Source organism: Festucalex cinctus, chromosome 17 (genome assembly GCF_051991245.1).
Source record: "Festucalex cinctus isolate MCC-2025b chromosome 17, RoL_Fcin_1.0, whole genome shotgun sequence".
Classification (NCBI taxonomy): Eukaryota; Metazoa; Chordata; class Actinopteri; order Syngnathiformes; family Syngnathidae; genus Festucalex; species Festucalex cinctus.
The window spans coordinates 12,480,855-12,505,975 of NC_135427.1; the positions used below are offsets into that span (position 1 = coordinate 12,480,855).

Here is a 25,121-nt window from a genome sequence, read left to right on the forward strand (position 1 = left end):
CACATCAGTATTTTTTATTTTTTTTCTCCCCCAGGTTGCGACTGTATTGTGAGGGCTACTGTGCTGTGTGAACACCAGGCAAAGGGGTTCCATTGACCAAAAAAAACAAACAAAAAAATAAACACGCAGGCAAATTAATCTTGCCCCTCTAATCCGGTGCGCACAGCCGAAATCTCTTTTTCTATGAATATAGTTTTTATTAATTTATTCTTATGTTTTCCTAGTGGGTGTTTTACGCTAACACTCCGGGAGGGCAGAAATGGCCGCCAACATGTACCGGGTCGGAGGTATGTACGTCAATGTGGATCTTTTCTTGTATCAAAACTCTGCAAGGACGTGTATTTGAGTCAATGTTTCTGTTTTGAGCCGAGCGGGGCCATCCGAGCGCCGATACCCGGCTACGCTCGCGTCCCAGACGGCCGCTTGTGAGCTTTTGCCCGCCCCGGAGTAGACGTGATGCGGGCAGGAAGAGAATTCTAAATATTTGGGCTCCAAAATGGGTCAGGCCTCTCGTTGGCCACCGCTAGCCGACAGCTAGCTTAGCATACAATGTAAACATTTTTTTGTGTACACATTTGATGCTGCTTGTTTTGATTGTTGGAAACGTTAAAACGCGGTGGCGCTGACTCCCCGAATCCCTTCAATGTGTGCTAAATATGATTTCGGAGCTGGTAGTAGTACGTGTGTGAGAGGCTGCCTTTGTATTTGCCTCCACTGGCACGCAGCCATTTAGTGCCGAGTCCTTATTTAGCGAACGTTAGCACCTCAAAGGACGTCGCTATTTTTTTTTTTTTTTTGAAATATTATTATTTTGAACACCGTTCCTGAGTTAACAACGTGGGACACCGGCGTCGTGGTCCGCTCCACCGCCTCGCCGTGTAGCCTTCCTACACCCTCGCCCGGCATCCCCACCGCCAGTTGCAATTAATTCGGCCAAAATTGGCTTAGCGTCCTCGGCTAATCGTTAGCATACCCACCGGAATTCAGCATCAAGCGATTGTCTCGCTTCATGGCGTCAGGCCTTGAGGAACACCTTTCCTCACGCACCAGCACGTCGCCATTCCACCATTTAGCTTATATCTAGTGAACTAGTACTCTAAAACAATTCAGTGCACTAATAGAATATTGTACTAGTAAAGTATGACATTTTCTGCACACTTGATTCAGCTCTGTTACAAGTGACAAGTGAAGCCGTCTTGGCTAGATACATCTGCCTCAATTGGTTTAATATTTTGAGTTAAATTAAGGTTGGGATTGATTGAAGTGAGGAAAAACTGTACTCGTTGACCTCTACATGCTACTACAGTAATGAAGCGTTTGATTTATAACTGGTAATATTCTGTTGTCGTGCAGTTGTAGTATGCCAAAGTTGTCATAGTGAGGACTCGTGTATACGACATGGATCTTAAACTGGATATCAAGGTCATCATGTTTTCCCCACTACAAAGTCAGTAAAACTACTAGGCCCAATGGAAAGCAGTGCAGCAGTGCATCCATAAACACCGGATACTGAATAAATGCTCATACTGCTCTGCATCTATTTGTGCCTTTATTACATATCCTTCATATTCAGCCTAAGGTCCATGCACTCGTACACTCTTCTTTGTCTTCACTAGTACAACAATTCAACAAACTAGGATAACTTGGGTACAAGAGTAGCCTGACTGGTTCGTTCTTACTATGCCTGTAATATGGGTTGTCATGTTTTTTCTTCTACCAGTGCCCTTTTTGTTCTACTAGTAAGCAATAAATACAATTAACAAAGTATAAATGTAATTAGTAGTAATACAATTGGTGCTAAGGGAACGTTATCATGGTGACAGTGGTATTTAATGACATGTTGATGAATTTTAAGACACCTACTATGTATTTTCTATGCAAAAAAAACTCTGTTGGATGCATGATGCTACATGTTGATGAAATCAGTTTGGTCACCTAGTCTAGTAGTCAAAATAAAAATGGTGTAAACAGTGTTTAGTGTGTAACATGCATATAATTGTGGATGTAAAATATGTACAATATATACACAGTACATTATTGTATAGTATCCAGGAGTATTTTCCTCACACTCATTAAGTTGTTGCATCAGTGAATAGTAAATGACATAAAATAGGTTTTGAACAATTGTTTTTGGCAGTAAAGCTGATTCAAGAAAAAAAGTCTGATAAAGAGCTCCTTTGCTGCTACATTTCTTCCTCATTAGTCTGAATTGGTGTGTTTTTTTTAGCAATTAGTTGTAGTTCCACAGAAAAATTTGCATGTCATCTTAGTGGTGAACGATCTGTAATGGAATATTGCATGGGAAATTAATTTATTATGTCAACTTCTTTAGTTTGAGTCTGTCTTTTTTTATGAATTATGGCCCGTCACAGGTTTGATTACATTAAGATATGAAGACTGCGGAATGGATTAGATTAGATTTTCACATTTCATGCCGTTTTTTTTGTCTTCTACCCTTGCAGATTACGTCTTTTTCGAGAACTCCTCCAGTAACCCTTACCTGATCCGGCGAATAGAAGAGCTCAACAAGGTATTTAAGTGTTTAACTCTCTCTCTCTCTCTTTTTTTTTTTTTCTTCATGTGTGTCCATCTGTGCCCGAGGGAGAATGTTCAGGATTCCTTCCAATTGACACCCCGCGTTTGCATTTTGCGAGCTAAACGGGTCAGATGTAGCATAAAGAGCACCCGTGATGGAACGTTAAAAGACAGAGGTGATGATGTAATGACGGAGCAGCGCTGTGGCATGCATCAAATATCGACTGAGTGATGTTGAGGCTGGAAAATAACGAGACTTTGATCGGCCTTAATGGATGTTATGATTAACGTGATGTCATTTTGGTTGGAAGAAGAACGGCTGGAGCAGTGTTGCTTCCTAACCATGGATTTGAGTTAAGATGCTTATCGTTTTTCAGTGGTCTTTTTCTGCGTTTGCATCACAACCTTGCGGAAAGTAGGGAATGCACCGATAACACTTTGTAGAGAGTAGTCGCCGATACTGTGTACTGATACTTGATCATGCCATTCATTATGTTTTGCAGTTGAGACGAAAATGTTTTATTTTTACCAAACTTTTATTGAAGACGGCATATGCTTCATTTAAATTAGTATCCCAATTTTTAGAGTGACAACTTGTCATTACTGGCACTTGTTTACTTCTGCATTTGATACCTGTGGGTATTTCCTTGCAGTTTTGGGTGTCTGTGAACCCAAGTTGTTGTATGTCTAATTGAATTGAAAATGTGTTGAGTATGTGTTGTATTGGAAGGAGGTTCAAATTGGAATTGGGCTGTTGAACATGCAGCGTAACTAACTTGTCGTTTTTGAATCATTGCACTTTATATTCCTTGTTGAATTGCAGTTTAGATTTACAATGGGGATTTATATCTGTTTCTTGGCTAAATGCCCACATGTACACATCACCACTGAGTGATCGGTGTATTTCGGTGACGTCATCTTGGGTATATCCCATTTGTCTGTCTGGCAGACATCAAAATTGATCAGATTTTTGGCCTGATCTGGGGGTATCTGAGTCAATGTGCCCCCTCCCCTCCATGCTGTCATGACGCATTTCCGGACTGTGGCTTTTGCAGTGTAGCATAGCAACTACGGGTGTGCCAAAAAATCGATTCATAAAAGAATCGAGATTCTCATTTATTAATCGAATCGATATTAATATCTAAAATCGATTTTATTTAAATTAGAAATGAAGAAGAAGGGGGAAAGGCAGTTGTAGCCCAAATGCTGTTTTTGTGGAAAAAGCCACTTACAATACAAAATTAATAAATGTTTAAACAAAAAAAATGACACTTGAATGTCTGTCATTTTGTCTTGCAAAGCAGACTGGAGTCCATCATGACAATGTTGTGCATATCTGTAAATTGAAGCAAAAATCATTTGTCAATCAAATAATTTTGAATCAAAAATCATTTGAATCGAAAATCGATTCTGAATCGAATCGAATCGTGAGACAGTCAAAGATTCCCAGCCCTAATAGCAACGGAATGTCTATTGTACTAAATCGGGGGTCGGCAACCCGCGGCTCTTGAGCTGCATGCGGCTCTTTAGCACCGCCCTAGTGGCTCCCTGGAGATTTTTCAAAAATGTTTAAAAATGGAAAAAGATGGGGAAGAGAAATATATTTTTTGTTTTAACATAGTTTCTGAAGGAGGACAAACATGACACAAACATTCTTAACGTTTTCCAATGCTGTAAAAATGTGTAGAATAAATACTAAATTTCAACATTTCTGTCAACGAAGATTTACGTCATAGCCTGCGACACACGCTTCTATCAGCAGGGCGGGATGCCAGGCAGGCGGCTGTTGTAAACAAACTGGCGGCTGTGTGATGGGCCATGGATCGCAAAGTGAAAAAGAGAAAAATAACTGAGGAGGATTTCACGTTTCTTGGACCAAATCATTTGCATTCATTGCCAATGCGTAAGGATTGCCTGAACCACCGTCATTTCCATGCACTGCTTGATGAAGTTGACAGCGAATATTCCGATCTCCTGCTACACAACAAAGTCCAATGGCTGTCCAGGGGTGAGGTTTTGCGCCGCTTCGTTGCTAGGGATATTATTTTTTTTGTCGCTCAGGTCCGAGGATAGCTGCGTTGGTTGCGTGTCAAAAAAAAGAGGATGCTGATTCGTTTTACCCTTGCACTGACTTGCTTGGCATTTGCACAGACGTCAAACTTGAACTGTATTAATTTGATTTTATATACTCTACCTTTTCAAAAGGCTGACGTTTTATTTTTATAAATGCAGGCTGCGTTTTATTGCACTCTGTTGCCCAGGTAAGGGGCACGTTATGCATTCCATTTTGTTGTTGTTTTTTCAAATCCTCAAAATAAAAACGACATCAAAAATCTAATTTCTTTATTGCGCTTCTTTAATTTCATCAGAGCAATGAAACATAATTCATTAATTTTCTAATTAAGTTAAACTTGAGGCGGTAGCACACAACAGAGTAGTCACATGGTGCGTCATTCAGGATGTACTGCAGGAAAAATAAACATTTAATCATGAAGGCTCATTGTCCTTGGCTTAGACACAAACAAACAAATAAAAATCTTGGAAGCTTAATTTTAAGAAACAGTTTCAGCTCATGTTCTTTCATTGTCTTCGTGACAATTAGTACTCTGCCAAACACATTTAGGTTTTAATAAAGTCCTTAACCAAATACTAGAACCACATTCATACTTTTTAGGTACCACGCTACTATAGATGATACACTGACAGATGGGCGCCAAAAAGTTACACGGCACAGAACAGTTACGTCGGTACAGTTGACACGAACTTTCACAAGCTATCATCCATTTTGTTTCATTAATGGACGCGCCGTTCTTGAATGCCGACGGCCTAATTACACAGCCAGACAATCAATCAATCAATCAGTCGTAGTGAAATGGCTGCCGTTACCGCTCCCGGTCAACTTGTCATCGCCGCTTTGACGTGGATACAAAGGCGAGCGGTTCTCCGGGGAAATTAAGAGGCTTGTCGTGTGATGGTTTGTGTTGAGGGGGGATGTTGTCACCTGTTTTTTTTTTTTTTATTATTATTATATAAACCCGCCCATCCTGTGTTTCCTCTTTAGACAGCAAGCGGCAACGTGGAGGCCAAGGTGGTGTGCTTCTACAGGAGGAGGGACATTTCGCACAGCCTGATTCAGTTGGCGGACAAACATGCTAGTAAGTGGAATATGACAGTGACACCCCCTCCCGCCAACAGCTGTCTAATTATTGGTTCATGTTATGATGAACTGATTAGCCACTAAATTAAGTGCACGGCTCACTTTTGAGTGACAACTTTGGAATCAGTCCTCAATCTGATGCAGTGTAGTTGTACACAGTTGAAGGAAGCCTGCTTTTGTTGCCGCTTTTAAAAAGCAAAATGTCTTCCCCCCGTGTTGCCGTTTTGGTGACAGCTGTGACGGCTGCACACGAGCAAGGTTATGACTAAACACGACTCGCTCCCATCTCGGGTGATTTATGTCAAAGTCAGCAACTACATGGCATCAATTGCGCCTGACACAATGGCGGCGGCGCTCACCCATTTAAAACATAAGTGTCTTTTTTTTTTTTTTTTTTTTTTTTTTTTTTTTTTTTAGCATGAATTCAAAGAGGGAGCTAATGCAACCTTTTGTACACACAGAAAGTGCGAGTGAGGCTGCACATGTAAAAGGGCTTTTTCCCCATTTTGCGCTGTTGCGGGCGTCGTCGCTAATGGATTTTTAAAACCACCAGATGCCACCCTGCTGCTCCTCCCAGTGAAGCCACTCACTTCGCTCCAGGGTCAATGTAACACACTGCGCAAAAAGTCATTTTTCCATAAAAAGCGTCTCTGATCTAGAAGGATCCCGTGAAATAATGTTGGCATGCTGACTTTTGCTTTCACCCAGAAACCACCAAAGGCCACTGAGTGATGCAACATCCCACAGTTAGATAGGTAGAAAACGCCAACATCTGGCTTGGTATATAAATTAACGTCTTGGACAAAACACAGGGATGTAACGATAAGCGTGATATTGTGATATTAAAACTGCCACAATATCGTCATCGTCATGTTCACGATATTTAAATGCAACACATCTGTTAAAAAGTCAGGTTGATTTTCTTTTGTGCAGTTCTAGTACCCTCTGGTGGCTGTTTTTTTTTAGTGCAATTTAACTTTCATTAGGGATGTTTTGGCCCTTCTATATTGAAAATCTACACTAATTGCCAGATGAAGGGGAACGTAATATGCCTGTGAAGCAAGGCAATATGTGGAGGAACTTAATGTGTGCGTGCATTAACAACATAACATAATAATAATAATAATAATAATAATTAGGGATGTTCGATACCACTTTTTTTCAGACCGATACCGATACTCAGACCCTCAGTACTCACCGATACCAACTGCTGATACCAGTAGTACATTTTGAAAAATAAAAAAAAATCACTAAAAGATATTTTTAAACAAATATATTTCCTTTAATTTTGACAAAAAAACAGCACAGTCACTCTTCAATAGTCTTAATGCTCAAAATAAAACACAAAAATGCTCTTTTAGTTTAAGATTCACAATTTTGAAGTATTTCCAAACCGGTGAAGTTTTGGTGAAAAACCGCTGCAAGCTAGCGCCAATTACAGGCAAGGACTCACATAACATCTTCCCCCTCTGCCATCGGTCGCTTGTACTCGTCTGCGTCATGAGTACTTGAGTACTTGAAAAAAGGCTGGTATCGGTACTCGCCCATCCCTAATAATAATAATAATAACATAACATTGATGTTATGTGCAAAAGGCACAATATTGTGCGTGTTTTTAGTATGAGCGCTCTTTTTTTTTTTTTTTTTTTTTTTTTTTTTTTTTAAATGATATTGTGACCTTTTTTAAATATCGCCAACCTCCCCACGATATCGTGATAATTATTGTATCGTGAGCTTCATATCGTGATAATATCACGTCATGCTGTTTGGATATCGTTACATCCCTACTACACAACATTTCCCGGCATTGCAACATTTATTTTCACACAGGTAGCATCCCACATTAGTTGTTGTTTTGACGATACCCCAAAAGATGACCATGGGTTCTTCCATTTTGTGTCTGCGACATTTTTTTTTATTTTCTATTTTTTTTTTTTACAGATGCTGGAAAATGTCAGCTTTTACAGTCATTTTCAAAGGGGCTTTTGATACTACCACCAAAAGCAGAAAATTGCTATGGTCGGCTTTGCCCCACTGCGTGTCGGTCCCATTTATATTAACAATAGACATGAAAAATTGAGGTTTTACAGGCAGTATAAATGGGACTTTTGATATTGTGACCAAAGGCATAAAATTGTTGCTTTACATTATGAATATCTTCCTGCTCCATTGAAAAATTGTGCCATGAAAAATGGTGTAGAAATGTCTGCTCAAAAAGCAGCATAAAAAAGTAAGGGCTTTTGATACTTCAACCACTGGCGGATAATTGCAAGACAATCGTCTTTATATGTTTAAAATGGAAAGGGGGAGGGGGAAAAAAGGCGGAAAAATGTCAGATTTTACTGTCAATTTGAAATGGATTTTGGATACAACCATCCAAGATGGAACATTGCCGTATCGGCTAGGTTCACGCATTTCGTGTCGCTGCCATTCTTCAGAATAGCAACAGAAAAAAAGGCTGAAAACGTCTGCTTTTGCAGTCCCTTTATATTAATGGGCTTCATGTACTCCCAGCAAAGGCGGAAAATTGCCGGGTCAGCTTCCTTCCCCCACGCCGTGTCAGTTTTGTTTATAAACAACATTGATGGGAAAACACCTGCTTTTATAGTCCGTGTGAAATGTTCTGTTTTGACAAAAACTACTCAGCGAGATGATCCACCAAGACGGTCGGCAAGTCGAGTAGATGATTGAGAGTCGCCATGGCAACATCAGACTTTCCTGTGACAAAATTGTGAAGCCGTTATTTAGAAAACGATTCCCGTCTTGTTACTCAAAGTCTGTTGGTTGTTGGTCTCCATTTACCCTCTTGCGTTTGTGCCTCCGCAGAGGAGCTGGAGGAGGAGAAGGAGAACCCCACGGAGACGGAGCTCACAGACAAACAGAAGCACCAGCTTCGCCACAGAGAACTCTTCCTCTCGCGGCAGTACGAGAGCTTACCCGCCACGCACATCAGGTAACGCGCACGTGCGGCTCATCACGCACCCTCGAACACCCCCCTGCTTGCCAACGTAGCGGACATGAACAGACGAGGCTCACTTCCTTCTTCTAACGCTCCCACCTTGTCTTTCTCTTTAGGGGGAAGTGCAGCGTGGCGTTATTGAATGAGACAGAAGCGGTCCTTTCGTACCTCGACAAGGAGGTCTGTCAACTTTGCAACACTGCAGTAGAACTTTCGAGTTCTTCTGCGGATGCTGTTAGAGCGCTATATGTGTTTGTAGTGTTCTTTGTGTTCCCATGTGTAGTTTGATTTAGCATTCTGCCATCTAGTGGACAGCTAAAGGTGGCCCATATTTCTAGAACAATTATTTAAAGTAAAAGGATAACGAAAATGGCTGAAACTTGGAAATCCATCTAAAATTCCAAATCATGGCCCATAATGGCCCACTTCTGTGCTAGTATTGGGCAATGCGGAATTTGACTTAAATGCTGCAAAAGCATCCAATCGCATTTATCCTCATCTCCCACCTCCCAACAGGATACCTTCTTCTACTCGCTGGTGTACGACCCCACGCAGAAGACCCTGCTGGCCGACAAAGGCGAGATCCGAGTGGGGCCACGCTTCCAGGCCGACGTACCAGAAATGCTCCCGGAGGGTCAGCGCAGTCAATCTCTTGCTTGTCTTCAACGGACAACCGGTTACAAACCACGTTTTGAAATGAGGAAAATATCTACTGTGTGTTCAGCAGGTCAAATCGACGACAGGGACCAGGCCAAACTGGAGGAGAAACTCTGGGACCCGGAGTGTCCGCTGACCAACAAACAGATCGACCAGTTTCTGGTGGTGGCGCGGTAAGATGTGACCTCGGTGACGCAGTGTATCTTTGATAAAATATGACATTTCTATGGATTTGTGCTGCAATATCAAATTTCTTTGCTTTGCTGTTTGCAGGGCGGTGGGCACCTTCGCCCGGGCGCTAGACTGCAGCAGTTCGGTCCGACAGCCAAGTTTACACATGAGCGCGGCGGCGGCGTCACGTGACATCACACTGGTGAGTTGTGCAGGACGTAAACGGCATTGCTGTGTTTTGGGTTACATATTTCACTTACGTTAGTAAACATGGTTTCATTAAGGTTACCAAATATGGTTCCATTATATTAAGGTTACCAAACATGGGTCAGCTTTGTTTTTTAACAAATATGATTCCATTTAGGTTACAAGCACCCGGCAAAGGTACGGTACATAAATGACAAAAATGAAAATGGGCACTATTATTACAGAAGCATATTGCATTCACTTGGGGGGAAAAAAAAACTGTCAGATTTTTCTGAATAATTTATTTCAGGCTTTATTTTGTTGTATAAGATTTTTTTTATATATTTAAAAAATGTTTTATATATATATATATATATATATATATATATATATATATATATATATATATATATATATATATATATATATATATATATATATATATATATATATATATATATATATATATATGTGTATATATATATATATATATATATATATATATATATATATGTGTATATATATATATATATATATATATATATATATATATATATATATATATATATATATATATATATATATATATATATATGTGTGTATATATATATATATATATATATATATATATATATATATATATATATATATATGTGTGTATGTATATATATATATATATGTGTGTATGTATATATATATATATATGTGTGTATGTATATATATATATATATGTGTGTATGTATATATATATATATATGTGTGTATGTATATATATATATATATGTGTGTATGTATATATATATATATATGTGTGTGTATATATGTATATATATATATATATATATATATATGTGTGTATATATGTGTATATATATATATATATATATATATATATATGTGTATATATGTATATATATATATATATATATTTATATGTATATATATGTGTGTATATATATATATATGTATATATATATATATTTTTTTTCCTCCTGTCATAAAAAAACAGGAAAACCAAAAAACAATTATTCAGAAAAGCATAAAAAAATTCTGAAAAACAGAAGAAGAAAAAAATGATGTGCCAAAAAAAAATAAAAAATCTAAAAAAGAGAAAGGAAAAAAATTCTAAAAAACAAACAAAAAAGAAATCTGAAAAACAGCCCCCTAAAAAATATTTGAAAAACAGAAAAAAGTCCAAAAAGAGGGGAAAAAAAACTACTTACTAAATATGCTTTCACTTTGGTAACCAAATATGGTTTTGTTTCATTCATTAAGATTACCAATTACGACTCTGCCGGAATTGCCACGTTGCTATGGTTCCATTTCGGTTACATATTCCACTTAAGTTAGGAAACGTGGTTTCATCAAGGTTGCCAAATACGGTTCCACTTTGGTTTTTCCAAATATGTTAACAATAAGGGCTGCACGATATTGGAAAAAACTGACATTGTGATTTTTTTTGGATTGGGGGGCGGCGCCAGAGACTGATTAGCAGAAGGGAGGGGGGAGCGCGAGAGGTAGCTTGCTACCTTTATGAAGCAAAACAAACATTTACTTGCGATGTAGCTATTGCGCATGCGCACATCGCGATTGCGATGTTCAAACGATATATATAGGTCTTGTTACCAGTTCTACATAGATTACCAAATATGGTTTCACTTTCATTGAGGTTACCAAATATGGTTCTGCTTTGTGTTTTCCAAATATGGTTCCCAATTTGTGTTTTCCAAATATGGTTCCCAATGTAGGTTACCGGTTCTACTGCGCTTGCAAAATACGTTTTCACCTTGGTAACCAAATATGGTTCAGTTTATTTAAGATCACCAATTATGGTTCTGCTTAGGTTTCCAAATATGGTTCCATTTAGGTTACCAGTTCTACTCATCTTGCAATATAGGTTTTCACTTTGGGAACCAAATATGGTTCCACAAGACATAAAGCCACCAATGCTACCTCGCCATTTCCAAAAAGGCCGGTTTTACTTTCCGCGCAGTTCCACGCGATGGACACACTGCACGCGCACAACTACGACCTGTCGAGCGCGTTGAGCGTGCTGGTGCCGGCGGGCGGCCCCGTGCTCTGCCGGGACGAGATGGAAGAGTGGAGCGCCTCGGAAGCGGCCATGTTCGAGGAGGCTCTGGAGAAGTACGGCAAGGACTTCAACGACATCCGACAAGACTTCGTAAGTGGCTTCGCGCGTTGAGCCAAAGATGTTCAATCTCTGTGTAACGTTGTTCAAAGCTCATTTGGAAGTTATCTGTATAACAACGCTAGACAAAGCAATATGTTTTTTGTCAAATGTAGCCTCCATTCAAGCCTTTGATTCACTTGTCTCGCCTGGGCACCATTTTGTGTTTACCCTGTAGTGTGTTGACACCAGGTGTTCATGAATATGTATCCGACGTGCCCCCCCTCTCTACTGGTCCAGAAGCCTGTAGCTTTCAGCCCTCTTTGGTCACGACGCCGCCGCTGATGAATATACATGAAGGGACGCCCAGATGGCGAGAACATGAGAAATTAATATCATTAATTTGCTCCCTGTCTCGTCTCCCACACACTCCCCCCTCCTTCGTTCTTGTTCCTCGTCTCAAGCTCCCCTGGAAGTCTCTGACCAGCATCATAGAGTACTACTATATGTGGAAGACCACAGACAGATACGTGCAACAGGTGAGACATGACCCCAAGTCTTTTGAATTCTGTGTAGGTTACGATTTCCAAATATCGTTATGCTTTTGTTACAAGAATATTGTTTGACTTGGGTTACCAAAAATGGTTCCACTTAGATTAGCATTTTTGCTTTGGTTGAAGCAAAACTGAGTACACTGAATGTTAGGTTAACAAATATGGTTGTGGTGAGGTAGGGTTTGAAAATACGGTTCCACTTGGGTTGCCTGTTTTGCTTAAGTTACCAAATATCAGGTTACCAAATTTTGGTTCTGATTAGATTTACATTTGTTTAGGTTACTGTTTCAGTTTAGATTACAGAATGTTTTTCTTTAAATGACCCAATATGCTTCCTCTTACTTTGCCCAAAAATGGGCCTGTTAAGATTGCAATTTCCACTTAGGTGACCAAATATGGTTCCACTGAGGTTGCCAAATGTGTTTAGGTTACTTTTTCTGCTTAGGTTATCATATACGGTTTTCATCCATCCATCCATCTTCTTGACCGCTTATTCCTCACAAGGGTCGCGGGGGGTGCTGGAGCCTATCTCAGCTGGCTTTGGGCAGTAGGCGGGGTATACCTTGGACTGGTTGCCAACCAATCGCAGGGCACACAGAGACAAACAACCATCCACACTCACAAGCACACCTAGGGACTATTCGGAGCGTCCAATTAACCTGCCATGCATGTCTTTGGAATGTGGGAGGAGACCGGAGTACCCGGAGAAGACCCATGAGGGCACGGGGAGAACATGCAAACTCCACCCAGGAAGGCTGGAGCCTGGACTCGAACCCGAGTCCTCAGAACTGGGAGGCGGACGTGCTAATCAGTCAACCACCGTGCTGCCCTCATAGACAGTTTTGCCCAAGTTAAAAAATATGATTTCTCTAAAGCTCCCTGATATCGTTTCATTTAAGTTCGTAAAATATGGTTCTAGTTTGGCAACCCGTTTCACCTAAAACATGGTTCCACTTAGGTAAGCAAATATGGTTAAGATTAGCTTTTAGCTTTAAACTTGCAAGTCAAAGCCGTTCTCTTTTTGTTTTGTTTTTGCCTCTGCTGTAATTAAAAACATACATCAAACTCTGAAATCCCAAAGCTTTAATTGCAATCGCATACGTTGTCACTTCATCACTGTTGTTACCGCATTTACTCATTATTTTGTGTGTGTGCGCGCATTTGCAGAAGAGGCTGAAGGCGGCCGAGGCCGAGAGCAAGCTGAAGCAAGTTTATATTCCCACATAGTAAGTCGCCCCTTCCCCGCAACGGCGACGGGATCATTAGCGTTCCCGTCGTCGCCGCCAGACGGAAACATTCATGCATAATTGAACGCTTTTGATTGAATGCACGGCCGAACCCTAAATCCTTCCCACCACCTCTTTCTCCCTCACAGTAATAAGCCCAACCCCAACCAGATCTCGCTGACCAACGGCAAGATGGCGACCGTGAACGGCGCGGGGCCCGGATCCTTCCACGCGGCTGGCGGGGGCCGGGCCTGCGAGAGCTGCTACAGTAAGTTTGTGTGAAATGGAAGCCAATGATGAGTGAAGATCTGAAATAAGGTTTGTGGGCAAAAGTATTAGGACACGGGGCCATACCATTGGATGGCGTACTTGTAAGTACAAGTACTGATTAATTGGACGCCCATTGTAATCGGCCGATTATTGTCCTTCAAACATCAGCGAAAACAATTCCCTTAAAATGATGTCATCGAAGAAAACTGAAGTTTCAGATGCTGTGAAAGTACCCTGAATGCACCATTTTGCTTGCATAGCTTTAGCAACTAGCAAGTGACTGTGTAGCGTATGTTATCTGTTGTCCCTAAGCGTCCTTTAAGCTGTTTAATGACACCCCAGTTTGAGTTAACTGTAAAACCAAACACACGACGATAAGAATTACTGTATTTAATCTGGGGTTTTTTTCTGAAAACAATTGGAATCAGCCGCAAAAATTGCATAGCGGTTGGGTGACATACACGTACCAAATTGTTGTCACAAATTTGAAAGCGTACAATTGTCCAAAATGTCGTCATTCCTTAATTTGATTAGTAGGCTTACATCAACACATTTTTCCACACCAAGTGCAGCAGAAAATGAAGCGAGAACGAAAACCTACACGCGTATCGATTTGTCATTATTACAATGGAGTTTCTCCAGCTTGCGGTCGTCGTCCAGCGAGATCAATCAGGCGCCCGCGAGTCGATGAGGTCCTTCGGGGGGCGCTGCCGGCGATCAATAAACGTCTTTTGGCGGCGCTAACTGAGCCCTAACGCGCTTCCATGCGTTTTCCCGCAGCCATGCAGTCGGCCCAGTGGTACTCGTGGGGGCCCCCCAACATGCAGTGCCGACTGTGCGTGTCCTGCTGGATGTACTGGAAGAAGTACGGCGGCCTGAAGATGCCCAGCCGAGCCGAGGCGCCCGAGGAGAGGACGTCCCCCAGCCCGGCCGCCAACGTGAGTCCGATCGGCCGCCGCCGCGGCTTGTCACTTAGTCAGCGCGTACTCTAAGAGGACATGTTTGTATGTGATTTATTGTGGCAGGCGTCTGCATGAATTATTCAGCGGGCTGCAAAGCTCTCACATGTTCAATGTTCATACATTCGGCACAGTGCGTTTTTAAAGAGGGAAAGCACTAGGCATACTAAATACTAAATGGGAATAAAGGATTAGCTATCAGAAGAAAACGACCTTCAATGGGCTTCTGCTGAGGTTACCAAATTGGTTCCATTTTGATTTCGTAATATGGTTCAGTAAAAGTTACCAATTCCGTTGTAGTTACCTATTATGGCTCCTCTTAGGTTTGCTTAATATGTTTCCATCTAGGTAACCACAGTAGGTTTCTGCTTAAGTTACCAAATATGGTACAGCTTAGTTTGTTAAAAATGAGGTACCAAAAGAAGGTTCTGCTTAGGTTACTGTCAGGTTTACCTGCTTGACATCTATTAAACACGACACAAAAAAGAGAGAAGACACTCAGCTCAAAGCCCGTGAGGGAAGGAACTGACTTATACAATTCAGTACTGCACTCTCTGAAAAAAATCCCCTCATCACTCTCTCTTTTTATTTGGTTTCCACGCCCCTAGTTATACCTTTCTAACCCTAATAATGCAAATGCAAAACATAGTTGGAACACAGTGTACTTGTTTGTCTATGTGTGCTGTGCATGTGAGTGGAAGATTGCTGAGTACGTGTGGTCAAGTTTGCAATCATTTCTTAACTCATTCACTGCCTTTGACAAGTATACTTGTCAATTGTATTTTTTAGAGCGGTGCTAAATGGGGGCGAATCTGAGCATGCTCCACTGTAAATATCAAACTTGGAAACAACTTTACTGATGCCCAACCACCGGTAGATGACATCATAGCCCCATTTTATAGGAAATAAACACAGTTTCAGAGTCCATGGGAGAAATGGCTATATTTTGACAAACCTACATTTTTCTACTGTCAATTATAAAAGAACGGGACGGGACAAAAAGTAGGGAGTCTATTCTGTTATTTGGTAGATTCGGTTTATATATAATTATTGAATGGAATATCACGTGAGTATTGGAAATGTAAAAATTTTCTATAATGACTGGCAGTGAATGAGTTTTAACAGAACACAGGCGGCCTCAGCAGACTGGCTCTAACCATTCTGCTACGTCAGATGTTCTGGTTGTTGAGCTTCTTGAGTCATCTTTTGTTAAGATAGCATATTAGTTAATAGTTAGGCTATGTGAATATGAGTGTGGAGCAGAGCAAAACATTCTTCATTGCAAGCAGAAGCAATTCTTCATTGCAGCAAATATATGCTAACTTATATTTACAATTATTCATACCAAATTTGGTTCCACTTAAGTTATCAGTTTTGCTTTGGTTACCAAATATAACTAGGTTCTGCATAGATTACTTACTGGTTCATACTCGACTACTAAAATATGGTTATTAGAATTTAACTGGCTTACTGAATATGGTTCTACTTTAATTTTTAAATATGGCTCGATTTTTTTTAGATTGTAAAAATAATTAGGTGAGCAAATATGATTCTGTATGATTTGCCAAATATGGTTTCACTTAAATGGCCAAATACGGTTCCTGTTTTACCAAATATGGTTCCGCTGAGGTTACCTGTTTCATTTAGGGTACCAAATACGGTTCCACTTAGGCCACATTATACCACCTTTCTTTATTTTATCTTTATTAACCTAAAAAGTCGTTTTTTCACTGCTGCATCTCCAGGAGCCGCGGTCGCGGAGTCACGCCCCACGCCAGTCCAACCACATTCCCATGCGCAACAGCGGCAGCCCCAAGTCGTCCATGAAGACCAAGCAGGCCTTCCTGCTGCAGGCGACCCGCCTCACCAAGCTGGCGCGCCACATGTGCCGCGACGTCATCAGGCTGCGCCGCGCCGCCCGCCGCCCCTTTGTCCCCATTAACTGCGGCGCCATAAAGGCAGAGTGTAAGAGCGCCTTCAATTCCGCCTCCTAACGTGGACACGACACGCATTCTCACCCCTCTTCGTCACCATCAGCACCCCTACGTCTGTCTCTTCCTCTTTTTATTATCATTTTTGGGGTTGTTTTTCTATTCCCCTCCCCCCCCATTTCCAATAAAGATGGCGTTGTCCTCATCACGCTTGAGTTTCACTCATCTTTTCTTTTTGGAGTCACTAGGAAGATCTGCACACCATCAGATGTTTAGTTTTTATACAAAGAGAAGCTATTGTTGCCACTGGAACCCTCCCACTCCCCCCCACTCCCTCCCACTTGGGCCATGACATCATCACTCCATTCCCGCCAATCAATCAATGGACTCTCGTCAACCCCCCTTCCCCCCCCCCCCACCATCGCCATCTACCTCCTCCAACTCGGTGTCGCGGACGTCCAAATAAAGTTCTACGTTGAAAGCATCTCCTCCGAGTCCTCGTGTGCTTTCGTGTGTCACGTGTGTGTTACTTTGTCCATCGAACTGATTGATTGATTGATTGAATGCTCGCCACAAAGACACAACCCCCCCGCCCCCCTCTCCCACTCCGCCGCATGGATCGTTGCGCCATCACCACGCCCTCATGTCTGTGTCGAGTGTAAGTGACATCATCATCCATTTTCTTTTGACTTTGAAGCATCCAACTGATATGGAAATGGCGTGTGTGTGTGCGTAGATGTCTCAAGGGTGTCTGAAGGTCACGGGACCCGCCTCCCCAAAACCCGAGCGGCGCAGCGCAGCACTCTGACCAGCGTGGTGCAGTTTCTCGGTAAGTCCGGCCCCCTTCTGATGGATTGACTGCCGCGTTGCCGTGGCGACCAACAGTTGACGCCGCTTTTTTGCTTCGCCGTCGCAGAGTCCCGTCCGGCGTCCCAGGCGCCTCGCTCGCACCGCACGGCGGGCCTGCAGACGCCGCCGCCGCGCCGCCTGCTGTCCTCGCTGCCGCACGGGCCCCACGGGATGCTGGGAAAGCGCAGCTTCCACCACCACAGCAGAGGAGCTGAGCAGGAAAGGCGCTCGGGTAATTTGGATTTGTTTGGAATTAGGGGTGTCAAAATTAATTCGGTAATTTGGAGTTCATTTAAAGTTCCTTTAATGCCACAAAAAATATTTAACGCGTGATTAATGACCGCCCCTTACTTGGAAAGCTTGTTCTGCGGGAATTCCAGTCGCAACTTAGCAGACACGTCCATGTCAAAATTTAGCAGTAATAAATGAAATATTAATGCATATATTTGTGGAGACTGGGGTCAAGTTGTATTTTACAACTTAAAAATGTGCAGAAGTTCGCAAGTTACTTCATGTTAAACATTAGAAAGCTTTGAATATGACAAGAAAAATGCACTGAGCTGTCACTGATGTCTTACAAATGCAATTATGCCCTCTAGTGGCAGAAAAATGACCTAAACACCACTTAATATCACTCACTTTATACAGTGCAGTACATCTTGTTAATTTTAACTCACTTTTAGAATTATGAAATGACTGTATCAGTGACTAAAATATGCGCCATGCAGGTCTGTCACTGCTATTTTTGTGTTGCAGAGAACCCTGGAACCACAGGTGGCGCCTTACTGGTGAGTGAGCAAGCACATCCTGTTGTCAAATAAAACTTTATTGGGACCAGACATACGGCATTGATGGAGGTTAACCAATTTCAGGTTCCCAAATTTGTTTCTGTTTTAAGTTACCAAATATGGTTCTGCTCATGTTACCAGATCTGGTTCCATTTAGGTTATGCTTAGGTGATTGTATAGTTATGAAATACAGTTATGCTTAGGTTAGCAAATGCTCTGGTCAGGTTGTCGACTAAGGTTCGGTTCAGTTTGGCAAGCACATTTATGTTTTGGTTCCCAAATATGGTTCTGCTCAGTTGACAGAATATGGTTCCATTTAGGTTACCATATATGGAACTGAATGTTTTAGGTACTGCCGATGTTATTATATATTATTCTGCTCGGGTAATTGATTGTGTTTACCAAATACGGTTCCATCTTGGAAGCCAAATATGGTTCCCTTTGATTACATATGGTTCTGCCCAGGTTACTGTATGTGGTTACCAAATATGGTTCCACTTATGTCATGGTTCGTCTTAGCCGAGTTTCCAAATTGTGGTTCCCAGTTTGTCATATGTTGCCTAATATGATTCCACTGATCTGTGGTTGCCAAATATAGTCCTGGGTAGATTGACAGGTACGGCGGCTACCTGATGATTGTCATTATGGCAATTCTAATAATAATCAGTAATCGTCATAATTGATGTTTTTGACAGCACAACGGCCGCAGCAGCAGCGGCGGAAGCACCCGCGGAGGCGTGATGATCCGAAAGCGGCGCCCCAACTGGATCGACGCCCCCGACGACAGCTTCTTCCTCGTCACCCGGGAGACCAGGTAAGCTAAAGGTGACCCAACCCCCTCCCGCCGTCTCCTCCCCGTCACGTACATCTCACAAAAAAAAGTGTCACATTAAAATCCCAAGCCAGAGTTTCACTTGAAACCTCATTTAAATGATTGAATTGAAATGACAAACATGGCTGCGGGTCATGTGGGTAAAAAAAAAAAAATTGCCTAATAAAAATCAGAAGCAGTAACAATGTTCTCCTGCTCAAGGGAAGAAGACATGACGAAGTCGAGCAATTTCAAAGCATTGAAACGAGAAATGCTTCAAACTCTTCATGCGATTTCCTTGTATCATCGTAGCTTAGATGCCCCTGAGCAAGGCATTTAAATCTAATTACCAAAATCAGTCTAAGGTGTGTAAGTTACCAAAAGTGGTTCCGATTATGTACCAAATCTGGTTCCGCTTTGGTATCGCATCAGTTTAAGGTGTTTAAGTTACCTAAAGTGGTTCCGCTAAGGTATCAAATGTGGTTCTGATCAGTTACCAAATCTGGTTCTGCTTTGGTACAATATGTGCTTCAGTTTTGGCTACCAACTAAGGTACTGCTTGTGACCAAAAAAGTATTTAAATCTAATGTACCAAAAAGCGTCAGTTTAAGGTGTTTAAGTTACCAAATGTGGTTCTAGTTATGTACCAAATCTGATTCCGCTTTGGTACCAAACCTGGTTCCGCTTTGGTATCGCATCAGTTTAAGGTGTTTAAGTTACCAAATGTGGTTCTAGTTATGTACCAAATGTGGTTCCGGTTAGGTAGCAAATCTGGTTCCGGTTAGGTACCAAATCTGGTTCCGCTTTGGTACCAAACCTGGTTCCGCTTTGGCATCGCATCAGTTTAAGGTGTTTAAGTTACCAAATATGTTTCTGGTTAGGTACCAAATGTGGTTCTGATCAGGTACCAAATCTGGTTCTGCTTTGTTACCAAATGTGTTTCAGTTTCGGCTACCAACCAAGGTACTGCTTGTTACCCACGAGGTTGAGCTGAGGTACCTAATATGGTTCCAAAATGTTTCTACTTAGCATGTCACTGAGGTTGCTAATTGTCACTCCATTTCAATTGCAAAATTTGGTTCCACTTAGGTGGCCATGGTTCCACCTTCTGTTGTGAAATCTACTTCCACCTAAGTGGCCCATTAGCCTTATTTTACCAAATATGGCTCCTTTTGTTCCATTTACAGCATATTGCAACAAATATGCTTTCTTTTGGTTTAGCAAATACAGCATGGTTCCACCTTCCAAATAGATTTCCTCTTAGGTGACCAAACCCATTTAGGCTACTGAAATGCTTCCGCCTTTCCTGTTAGGCTAACAAAAGCTGTTCTGTTTTGCTACCAAATTAGTTCTTTACTATGTTAGTAAATATGGTTCCACACAGGTTAACGAACGTGGTTCCTCTTTGGTTACCAAATATAGTTCCGCACCCAACACAACATGCTTTCTGGAAGTGATGTTCTTGGACACAAATAGGACCCCCTTTATTGCATGTTATGTGCCGGAGAAAGATGTTCTTCCATTTCGATGGTGTCTAATTGAGTTATGGTACCGGTACCCTCACAGCCGCCTCTGAGCGCCGCCGCTGCTAAAATTAGCGCCGCTAACTGGTGCAGATGGGCCAGCGAGGAGCCACGCGTCGCAGGGTCCTGAGTGGAAATGTCATTAGCGCATTAGCGGGTGCTGCTGGGCTTGCATGGATCCAGACCACTTTGTGTTGGGGGGGGCAGGGGGGGGGGGTCAAATACACACAGACTCGCGCGTATATCATGCTGCTTATGAGGAAGTAATACATGTTAATGGTTGTGATGGGCGAAAAGGCCGCCTCTCGCTAACGACGCCGACGTCTTTTGGTTTTCTCTCCATCCTTTTCTCCCTCTCTCTCAACCTCTCTCAGTGTGGTGAGCAACGCCGTGAGGCACAGCCGAGAGAGATGGGAGTGAGGGGGAGAGAAAGAGAGAGCACGGGTGAGGGGGACGAAGGTGGAAAAAAAAAAAAAAAAAAGAATAATAATTGGCGCTTTTTTTTTTTTTACGCAAGTTGACTTTAGTCTTAAAAATCTCAGTTTTACCTCCCATTGACTTAGCGCAAGTGGAACCACATTTGATAACATTATTGGAAGTATTTACTTCCGCTCCTAAATGACCAAATATAGTATATTATTATACCAAATTTGTCACTTATGTGGTCAGTTAATTTTCTACTAAAGTGGAACCATATTTGGTATGGAACCAATTTTTGTTTCTTATGTAGAGTTATTTTTGGTCACCTAAGCGGAACTATAATTGGTTACTTGGGTTGCTAACCCAAAGTGGCAGAACCATATTTGATAACTTAATTAAAAATAGGGCCGGACAAATAGGGATTTTTTTTTTTTTTCCAATTCTGATATTTGGCAGAGTAAAATTCCAATAACTTATTAATCGGCTGATTAATTAAAAATATAAATTGAATAAAATAATTTCAGAAAATATGACCGTTTTACAATACTTTGTCCTATTTGTTTTGTATTTTCCAATGGAGAAAAATAATTGTCCATTTTTTATTTATTTATTTATTTATTTAATTAGGGCTGGGTATCGATTCTGATTTACACAATCGATTTGATTTTGATTCACAAGAGTTCAATTCGATTTGTTTTTTATTCAATTTTTTTCAATCCGATATCAGTTGATTATGGCACATCAATTTTTCTTAAATGCCAAAGACATGATAAAAACTTCACAAATATTAAATTCCAAACTAAATGTTGCGGAGGCAGTATAATAAAAACATGGACATCAACAAGGATGAGATGAAAATATTTTCAGGATCTAATTCAATCATTTTAAATATAAATTAAAATGATTATGAATTGTCTTAAAGTGCAATAAGTTAGGTCTTCATAAATGTAAGAAAATATTACATTCACTTGAACCAGGGGTGGGCAAGGAGGGCCGGAGTCCTGCAGATTGTGGATGTTTCCCTTCTCCAACACAGCTGATATATGATCAGCTCGTCAGCAAGCTCTGCATAAGCCTGATAACCATCCTGTTGATTGGAATCAGCTTGTGTTGGAAGAGGGAAACCTCCAAAACCTGCAGGACTCTGGCCCCCGAGCACCGAGATTGCCCACCCCTTATTTTGAACAGTAAATTTCAAGAAAACTGTAAGAGGAAAAAAAATCGGCCTTTAAAATGAAATTTTCTTAAGAATTCATGAAAAAAAGAAATATAGGTATAAAATAACTTATTCATGCTTTTATGAATTTATCAGGCTTAAAAAGGAAAATCAATTATTTGATTTTTTTTTTTTTTTCTTTTTAACCAGCCCAAGTTTGAATGTCATCCTTGTTAAATGTTGTAATGTGTTCAAATTTGGCCTGTTTTTTTCCTATTTCGCAGCATACAAAAACACCCCGAATCAAACTAAGACCTGAAATACATTTCATATGTGATGTGAAATAATATGAGCTGCTACGTCATCGGTCAGTGTCGATTGACGCGCGTGCGTACTGCGCCCCCTGCAGGAGGGCGAGGCGGCTGCTGTCGCGCTCGCAGCTTCGGCACGCGTGTCGGCAGCCCTGCGAGCAGATCACCCTGCGGAGGGCCTCTCAGGCACCCCCGCCGCAGGGGCTGGTCCTGGGGCCCCCGCACCCGCACCCCAGCTTGAGGATGCGAGGCCCCATCGTCATCCACGACTGAACCGCCGTCTCCTTCCTCCTCCTTCTTCTTCTCTCCTAACATCAGACCCGTTTGGTCCTTGACAGCCGTGAGCCGCCATGCGATACAAACGCACGGCTGACACCCTTTTTTTTTTTTTCCCCACCTTTAAACTCGACTTGCCCGTTTATTAGGTACACCTTGATTGGAAAATCACATATGCTTAAAGGGTTAGGAAGCAATTAATGTGGTCCGCCATTCTACAATTGCTTAATTATGTCATAACAATTCCAATTGAATTGCATTAAAATTTTACATTGCAAAGCTTCATTTGAATGACAGTGCTAATTTTTCCGCCACCTTGTGGCACCTATAGCAAGTTACTTTTTTTTTTTTTTTTTTTTTTTTTTTTTTTTAAAGTGCTGTCAATTACTTGTGGCTTTTTGCAGTTTTTTATTCATTTTATATCAATTGCTTAAATTTAATTGAAAAATAAAAGGTAATTAAATACAAAAAAGTATTTACATTTTTAAAAATGGCCCATATAATGGAAAATAATACATTAAATTGACAACAATAATGTTTTAAAATAAATATGAGGAAATTCAAATTAATTAATTAATAAAAAAATAAATATATCACATTCGCTTGAAATAAAATGAAAAATACTCATAGTACCAATTTATTTGAATACCAAATAGTTAATACAAATTTTTGTCCCTTAGAATAAGTTAATAAAAGCTGAAAAGAATCCCCAACCCTGAATCAATAAAACAGGAATTGCAATTTCATCATTCAAAATTACAACCGGAAAATATAAATGTGCGTGTGTGTATGTATATGCGTTGTCATGGTAATGACACTGCAAATAAAGCAACTAATTTTTTTTTTTTTTTAGTTTTTTTTTTTTTATTAGGAATGGAAGTAAGAACGTTTTGTGTTGATTGTGATGACTTGTGATGTCAGTTTGTAAAAAGTTTTTCATTTTAGGGGACGACAGGGGTTAAAATAGTTTTGACTTGATTTTTAGTTTCTGAAAAATTCCAGTTGAAACCATTGGATAAAAAATAACTACAATTCTTTTAAATTCAAATAAAATCCCATCCTCTGGCACGTTGTATTTAAATATGTAATATAAAATGACCAGTGGCATCATTAGCGTTAGCCAACATAGATGAGGCATTTAAAAGTTCAATTAGGAAAAAAAAAAAGCACTTTCAAACATTTTTGTTTCAGTTTTTTTCAATCACAAAATTTGGGAGATATGCGTCATGAAACATAAATGCCACAAGCTTGCCACCTTTATTTGGTCAGTTTCTCTTTACCCATTTTTGATTTTCAAATAAATAAGAAAAAAAAATTGTCGCCATTATTGGGTCCCTGAATTATATTTTTAGAGGCCAATTCCCCCCCTCCCATTTTAACATGTTAGGGCGTTGCCTCATAAACACGGGCCTCAGCCTAAAACTTTTTTCATCCATGATCTTATTTAGAGAAAAAAAAAAAAAAAATCAGGCATGACTTTCAGGTGACCGCGAGGGTCCTGTGATTTCTTCATTGAGAATGTTTGTGTTTTCTCGTGTCATGTGTTGAATTCTGAATATGCTGATGATGATGATGGTCATAATTAAACAAACTTCATCTTCTCTTGGTGTATTTTTTTTTTTTTGGTCCTTGGACTGTGTTCCCGCTGCAGTTTTCCTGCCAATGTGCAAATGGAAGAAACGGATGTAAAGGAAGAGCGCGTTCAAGGTGTTAGGCGGCTTGAGAATATCCTGAAATGAATGTAACCTTTCACCACGTGATTGCTGAAGAAAATTGTGTGACCTGCTGCAATCACCCTTCTTCCGCCACCATTTTATTTGAGGGTACTTGAACGTGTCTCCCACATGACATTTTCCATGATTAAAAATGACATTTAAAAACCTGTTTTAGTATACGGAGCATGGCCTTACTGAATGTTTTTCACACGAATTTCTAGGATTTCAGACTTTACATGAAGCACCTGAATGCAGCATAGTTTTCGTTTAATTTTCGTTCTTTTCTTTTTTTAAATACTATTTCTAGTATTATTAAAGTATTGTTTTGGGGGTATTTTTGCCTTTAATCGGCAAATATTAAATGTTCTTCTTCGACACGAGAAGGTGACGGTTCGCAAAGGCACCGCCATTTTTGCGTTGTACGTTACAATGAACTTTCTTACATTTTTTTAAACCAATGTTTGAATTGTGTTAATATATTACTGTAGGCTAGTAGCGAATGAAAACAGTTCAACTTTGCAAAACACAACTCTACAAAA

At 40.6% G+C, this 25,121-nt stretch overlaps 1 protein-coding gene across 2 annotated transcripts; it reads left to right on the forward strand.

The window, feature by feature from the left end:
* mta3 (metastasis associated 1 family, member 3) lies at positions 1-23,197 on the forward strand. 2 transcript variants are annotated; one of them, XM_077502320.1, is made up of 19 exons: positions 1-287; positions 2,463-2,530; positions 5,597-5,690; positions 8,519-8,645; positions 8,768-8,831; positions 9,168-9,285; positions 9,376-9,481; positions 9,582-9,681; positions 11,659-11,847; positions 12,258-12,332; positions 13,515-13,573; positions 13,723-13,841; positions 14,624-14,781; positions 16,548-16,767; positions 17,470-17,562; positions 17,650-17,814; positions 18,339-18,370; positions 19,066-19,184; positions 22,690-23,197. In XM_077502320.1, the coding sequence occupies exons 1-19, from the start codon at positions 260-262 to the stop codon at positions 22,862-22,864; spliced, it is 2,109 nt and encodes a 702-aa protein (XP_077358446.1). In that variant the 5' UTR covers positions 1-259; the 3' UTR covers positions 22,865-23,197. The 2 variants fall into 2 exon arrangements, with proteins under 2 accessions (XP_077358446.1, XP_077358447.1); XM_077502321.1 differs by having other exon boundaries at positions 9,379-9,481.
* The last annotated feature ends 1,924 nt before the right edge of the window (positions 23,198-25,121 follow it).

What these genes read in the sequence shown, in the direction of transcription:
- mta3 (XM_077502320.1), top strand. Translation starts at nt 260, where the DNA reads ATGGCCGCCAACATGTACCGGGTCGGAG. An exon ending in GAATAGAAGAGCTCAACAAG is followed by an intron (nt 2,531 to 5,596) that starts GTATTTAAGTGT and finishes TTTCCTCTTTAG; the next exon opens with ACAGCAAGCGGCAACGTGGA. An exon ending in CGGCGCCATAAAGGCAGAGT is followed by an intron (nt 16,768 to 17,469) that starts GTAAGAGCGCCT and finishes GTGTGTGCGTAG; the next exon opens with ATGTCTCAAGGGTGTCTGAA.